We start from the raw sequence: 6,360 nt of genomic DNA on the forward strand, positions 1-6,360 counted from the left end.
CAAGGTAGGCCAGTTCCTCACCTTCAGGAAGGTGTCCTCCTTGGAGTATAGTGTGGTCATCTTCGACCACACCTGCACTGAGGTGGTGAGCAGGTGCCCGTACCATGGAGATGACACCAGGTGTGTCGTCTCCGAGCATCATGTCTGAAGCTAACCTGGTACCATGTTGTGTCTAGTTTCTGTTCATGTCTAGTGTGTTGAACTATGATCCTGTCTGCTGTGTCCAGAACCATGATCGTGTCTGCAAAATGTTTTGTCGTGAACTTGTTTCGTCTATGATCACTGCTAAGTTCTCTGTCGTCTATGATTGTGTTCTTACTTGTGCAGTTGATCGCTGGTAACCTCACCACTAAAGGGAAGAGGTTACCAGAACCGGATTATGGGTTGCAACCAAATAACAGGAGCGCCGTTCTGGGATGCTACAAGGCCTGAAAACCGGCCTACCAAACGGCCAGAGCCCAAATCTCCATGGGACCGAAATTCTCTATGCAGGCCACCAAACAAAGTCGCTTTTACGGTCCAAGGCCCGTCTTGGACGCGCAGGGGGCTCCTTCTCGCTGCGCCAGTGGTGCAGGAATTAGCTGCAGGCAACCAAACGCGCCCTTCTTTCTTTCAAAAGTCTATAAAGATTATACTGCCAATTCCAGTTTAGTTATATTGTTTTCCTATTGCAAGGTCTGACATGAGAAGAAAGGACACTTTTGCTCCGCCTTTGTCATCCAAAGTTTGTCTGTCTAAAATAGCGCAAAAGCCCCTCGAACTAACATAGGTATGTCTACATTGTCGTGTATACTCCTAAAATCGTCCACCTCCAAGAGATGAAATCAGGATTGGGTCGCAAGATAACGCCCATAAGATCGACCAAAGCTTGATGAATTGTGCTAGCTGCAGTTTCATTATCTTTTACATGGCGATTATCTCTTTGTTTGTATTCTTTAATTTTAATAATTACTCTTTCGCACGCAAACACAATTCTCTCAAAACACTTCTACTTGTAATAAAAGGCAACTTTCAAGTATCCTTTGGTAAAAGGTAACGAGAGTCATATAGACATTTACCAATAGCTCTCTTTGGTTCGAAATTCTTATTTCGAGACTAGCTATACATATGAATTGTGCACTTGCAGTCATCAACACGGCACCCCAATGTGTGCGGGCACTTGCAGATCATTGTATTTTGTTTTCTTCTTCTTTTTTTGCACCGATGATGTGTAGTCTTAGCAACCAAAGTAACAAATATGTATTCTTTTTTTATTTTTGAATTGGGAGCGGTTTAGAAATTACAGAAAGAACCCCGAAGAAGTAGAAAATTACACCTGAGTCCTTCCTCTTTGTACCAGGGACCTTAGATCTATCTAAGAGAGCGCGATCCGGTCCACCTCCATGTCCAGACATCTCATGATGCTTTCTGACATGGTCAACCACGACGATGCCAGGGACGCGACCACTTGGGTCGTTGTAGCAGGAGCCAACCATGGTGGAGCCGAAGAGCCTCCTAGGTTGGAGATTGAAGAAGACCTGATGCTACTATGCTAGCCACCAAGCGCTAGCATCCTAGGAGGGAGTGGCCGCCCTCCGACCTGAAAATTCGACAACAAAAACATCGTCGAGGATGCACTCCCTTGTGCTATACCAATAGAGAAGAAGCAAGGATATGTTGCGGATCTTGAATAGCTCGACGTAGCACACACGAAGAACCCCCGTAAACTCCAGAGTTGAGCTAATCTGGATAGACCTCATGGTCTATTGCCCACCCCATCACCAAGGCGGCAAGAACAGGGCCAGAGATCTCCAGATCCAGGAGCTCAGGAGTGACCTCGAGCTTATTCGTTGTGGAGGGAGAAGATGAACTGTTGCTTGCCCCTAGCTCCGTCCTTCGCAACACCGCAAGAAGGAACAATATCAACTCCAGTGGTCGAGCGCCGCTCGCAATCTTCTGCCACCAGACACCACTGGCATAACACCTAACTGTGACAAAGCCCGAACACATGAACGAACCCTAGACCTAGAGGACCTACATCTACGGTATATAGGCCGGCTTCATCTCCCCGTCGCCTCCGGCCAACAAAGCCGACGAAGAAGAGGGGGATGGGAGCTGGGAGCTTGGGTGGGACTCTCAACAGTAGAAGGGATGAGTCAATAATCTGTTGGTGTGCTCGAAAGGATTAGATGTCGGGTTAGCCTTTAGTATTAAGCTCTTGTTTACCACAAATGTCTAGTGTCCCTTTGAAGGGAGTGTTGAAACATGGGAGAATATGCTCCCTCCATTTTAAAATGCATCTTACACACATTTATGAAAATTGAAAAAATAGAATTTTTTTTTGCATGTACATCTTCACGTGTTACACGCTCAGAAAGTCGTTTCATGAAAAATCGACTTGCCATGTGCGTGGTGAAAAAAACAAAAGTCAGTGGTAAAAATAATGCTTTTCACAAAAAATTGTCTTTTTTGCATAGAACATAAAAAATTATTTTTTCGTGAAACTTGACGAACGAACATGTATTATGGACATATACATGTAGAATTTTTTGTCAATTTTTTAATATTTAAAAATATTTTTTAATATAGGGAGCATATGCATCCGGGAACCAAATTGAATTTCCGCCCTTTGAAGGGTCAAGAAGTTGTGTCCCCAAAAAGAGTCAACCATTTATACTGTTAGGAGGTCGTGCGTTGGCGCTTAAAGAATCACTGTAGTTGTTTCTTTGTGGTTATTTATTTCAGTTACCTCATAGGCACTCTTTTATTTTGTTGTTGATGCCGTAATATTTGTGTCCTGCGCGTAAGGAGTGTCAGTGCCGCAGGGCAAGGTCTGGCCTCTGGCGGCGGCCGCGCTACGAGCTCCAATGGCTGCGACGATCGGGACGGTTTGGTTTCTATTGTGGGTGTGGGGCTTTATATTCAAGTTCTTGTGGCAAATGACACCTGAACGACAAACTGAAAAGACTGAAGCAGCCTTCCTTCAAAAGCTACGACAGTTCATTCTGGGTGAGACCTCCGAAAATCTATGAACTTTCTGCCTTGAGCTCACCTGCCACTTGATATTATGGTTTGGATGGAGGCCTCCAATCCAATTGGCACTTGATAGTCTGATAATGACGTCTCCCCAATCTATCTTCCTTTATGTGGATGGGGGAGAAAACGCTGCGTCGCCATCGTTGGGATTTAAGCCAAGAGAGGTGTAGCTTTTCGTTTCTTCTTAGCAGACGTGGTGCCCGCACCATTGGAATCCAACCAAAAACTGTGAGTTCTCATCTGCACGGACGTCTCGAAGTGATAAAGACCTTTCGCCGATTCTCGCCAACGAAAAGAGCCTGCTCAGCTCAGTATCTCACACACACACACAAAATTGGTAGTTTTGTACGGACTAGATGGATCTACGAAGTCCCTGAATCCCTGATCCAACGGTTAGGGACCGGATAGGACGACGTCAGAAAGAACTCAGAACAGAGATGACTTGGAATCACGAAATCTGAAATCTTGGTCGTATCATTTCTTATTGGGTCTCTCTAGGGTGCTCAGTAGAACGATGGCACCATCTTTTATAGTCATTTTCTTTATGTTTTTTTTTCGTTTTCTACAATCTAACTTAAAAAAACAAGTTAAATTTCGCGCTCTCATATTTGGTAAAATAAAATCACGTGACAAATAAGTTTCGGTAACATTTTCATAATTTGAACATTTAAAAAAAATTCTCGGTTGCAACCTTGCTTGGAACTGAAAAAATCTCGGTTGCAATCACACGTGCAATTGAAGAAAATATCGATTGCAAGTGACAACAGTTGCAACTACACTTACAACTGGAGAAATTCTCAGTTGCAACCACGGTAGCAACCGAAAAAATTGGCAACTACACTTTCAACCGGAGAAAACTGAAAAATTCTAGTTGCAGCGACGCTTGTAACTAGAAAAAAATGACAGTTACAACTCCACTTGCAACCGCAAAAAGAAAATCTTAGTTGCAACCATAAATGTAAAACATTTCGTTAATGAAAAAAGTCTCGGTTGCAACCACACTTGCAACTAAGAAAAAAAACCGCAGTTGCAATAGAAAAAACCTCAATTGCGGCCATACTTCTAAGTTGTAATTATAATGATCGATAAAACTATCATATGTGCTCCCTCTAATAACCGGATCGACGATTGAACAGGTAGGCCTCGGTGTTCGCGGTTTACTGATCAGATCACTGATTCGTTTGGTTAAGTGCCGGTATTTAAAGGTACAAAATAAGTTTTATAACTAGCGTAAATAATATAGTACTCCGTACAAAAACAATCCATCCCTAGTTCTTGTATTAAGCAATGCCGCGGCTTGCTGCAGCTCCATGGATCGAATCCCGCTCGCCTGGTTAGCATTTTTGCAACATATCGGTTGAGCCTTTCCGTGGTCATGTAAAAACAGCACGTATTTTTTCTTTTGCAAATCTCATTACATTGAGAATTAGCAAATTCGTTTCTTATTACTCCCCCCATTTCAAATTAAGTGTTGTTGATTTGCCTAGATTTGCATTTATCTTTGTATGTAGATACATCTGAATTTATCGGATGTCCCCGAAGGGATAGATAACTATGTGACACTTAAGTTGATTAATTTGAAATAGTGGAATGATATTTTGAAGGAAGGATCTTTTCTTGTTTGCGTGTTCGTGTCCCAAGCAAATTACAACAGGTAGGTACACGTCACCCCCTTGGCCAAGTCACCTGAGAAACACGATACGTACACCTCGGTAGCAATCACACTCCACAGTGGAAAGGCAATGGAGATCACGGAAAAAAGGAGGTTCGTGTGCTGCGCCGCGTGCCACATCGTTCGACCACGGGAGTCAATCCAACGCACTGACGATGAGACAAAGAGAGGAAGAAAAACCACAACTCTCGTTTTGTCCATTGGCACGCAGGAAAAGAGAAAAGAAAAAAAAACCAATCTGTGTATAATTTGCTTCAGATAACGGTGTATAGAATTTCTGTACAGCAATGTGCAGTAACGGATCGACGGCACCTAATCAAAATCGGCGGCCGGGGTTTCGAAGCCGCCGCCGTCGTCGTCGTCGTTGACGGCGACGGCGTGCGGGTTGCAGTCGTCGGAGTAGAAGTCGTTGCGCTCGAGGAGGGAGCGGAGGCCCGGGTCCTCCTTGCCGTTGGCGCTGGGGTTGGCCTCCAGCGAGCAGCAGTCCCCTTCGGGGCAGAGGCAGCACCACGCCGGCGCCGCGGCGGTTCCCGCGCCGGAGCCCTCCTCCTGCAGGACCTCGCCGCCGCCGTTGCGGCGGCGATCGTCGGGCCTCCCCCTCCGGCCCCTCCGCTCCTGGACGACCGAGACGCTGTTGCCCCAGCAGGAGGGGGCGGCGGGCAGCCTGTCCCGGATCGCCCTCAGGACCTCCTCCCGCCGCTTGCTCCTGCGCCTCCCCTGCTTGTTCTTGCCTCCCTGCTCCTCCGCCGACGAAGACGACGCAGCCGAGCCGGACGAGGAAGGCTGCTTCTGCCGCCGGACCGCCTCCACAGAAGCGACGGCGGCGGCGGCATCAGCGCCGCCTCCCTCTCGGTCGACTCCCCCATTGGCGCTCCCCTCCCGCATACATGCAACCGCCAGGGCCGACACGCGGCGGCCACGGGAGCTCCGCCCAGATGGCGTCGGCGACTACTCCTGCTATCGGCCGCCAAACCCGCCGTCGCGTGGCGGCGATTTGGAGGGGATTGGTAGGGGGTGGAAGAGGGGAGAGACGTGCACCTAATTCGGTTTGTTCCGTGCGCTATTATTGCGCACAGCTTGCAGTTGCGGTTTGCATCGACTACTACGTCGCCGCCGTGGCCCGGCTGGACTTCGCTTTCTTGTTCCCATCTCGCTTTCGCCACAGGTGTAGGGTTACGTTGAGAAACACGGAAGGAACTGCCTCGTCAAGTCAAAAAATAAAGATATGGAGGAACGAATGATTTGTAGGGTGGTGTGGTGCCCAGTATCTCGACAGAAAATCATAGTCTACAGATTGCTTACTTATAACCAGACAGGTGATGATGATCTAGCAAGGGAGCAATAGGTTAGGTTTATTGGTGGTGCAGCGACACGTTGTTAGATAGGGGACGCGTCCAAATGTACGGAATATAGTGACGATGCGTTTAAATGGATGGAATATATCAATATAGTGTTTTTTTATCTCCTATAATTGGCATTTTCTTTCGAGAAGTTCAACGCGTGTGTATTCCCACATGTCAAGTTACAACACACGCACACCGGAAACATGGGAAAATGCCGAGAATGGACCGACTTCTAATACGGGTAGGCTTCGCTAGCGCAAATTTACATTTTCTATCATGTAAAACAAAATTGATGTAACCATAGATCACATAATTACTACTTGATGTGTA

At 46.6% G+C, this 6,360-nt stretch overlaps 1 protein-coding gene across 1 annotated transcript; it reads right to left on the reverse strand.

Moving 5' to 3' along the window:
- Positions 1–4,901: 4,901 nt before the first annotated feature.
- LOC124705825 lies at positions 4,902–5,634 on the reverse strand. The gene has a single exon (XM_047237514.1). It carries the CDS (start codon positions 5,570–5,572, stop codon positions 5,000–5,002), a length of 573 nt encoding a protein of 190 aa, XP_047093470.1. The 5' UTR covers positions 5,573–5,634; the 3' UTR covers positions 4,902–4,999.
- Between the last annotated feature and the right edge of the window lie 726 nt (positions 5,635–6,360).

Source organism: Lolium rigidum, chromosome 4, assembly GCF_022539505.1.
Source record: "Lolium rigidum isolate FL_2022 chromosome 4, APGP_CSIRO_Lrig_0.1, whole genome shotgun sequence".
Classification (NCBI taxonomy): Eukaryota; Viridiplantae; Streptophyta; class Magnoliopsida; order Poales; family Poaceae; genus Lolium; species Lolium rigidum.

Coding starts and splice junctions, on each gene's coding strand:
- LOC124705825 (XM_047237514.1), bottom strand. CDS start 5,572: ATGCGGGAGGGGAGCGCCAATGGGGGAGTCGACCGAGAGGGAGGCGGC.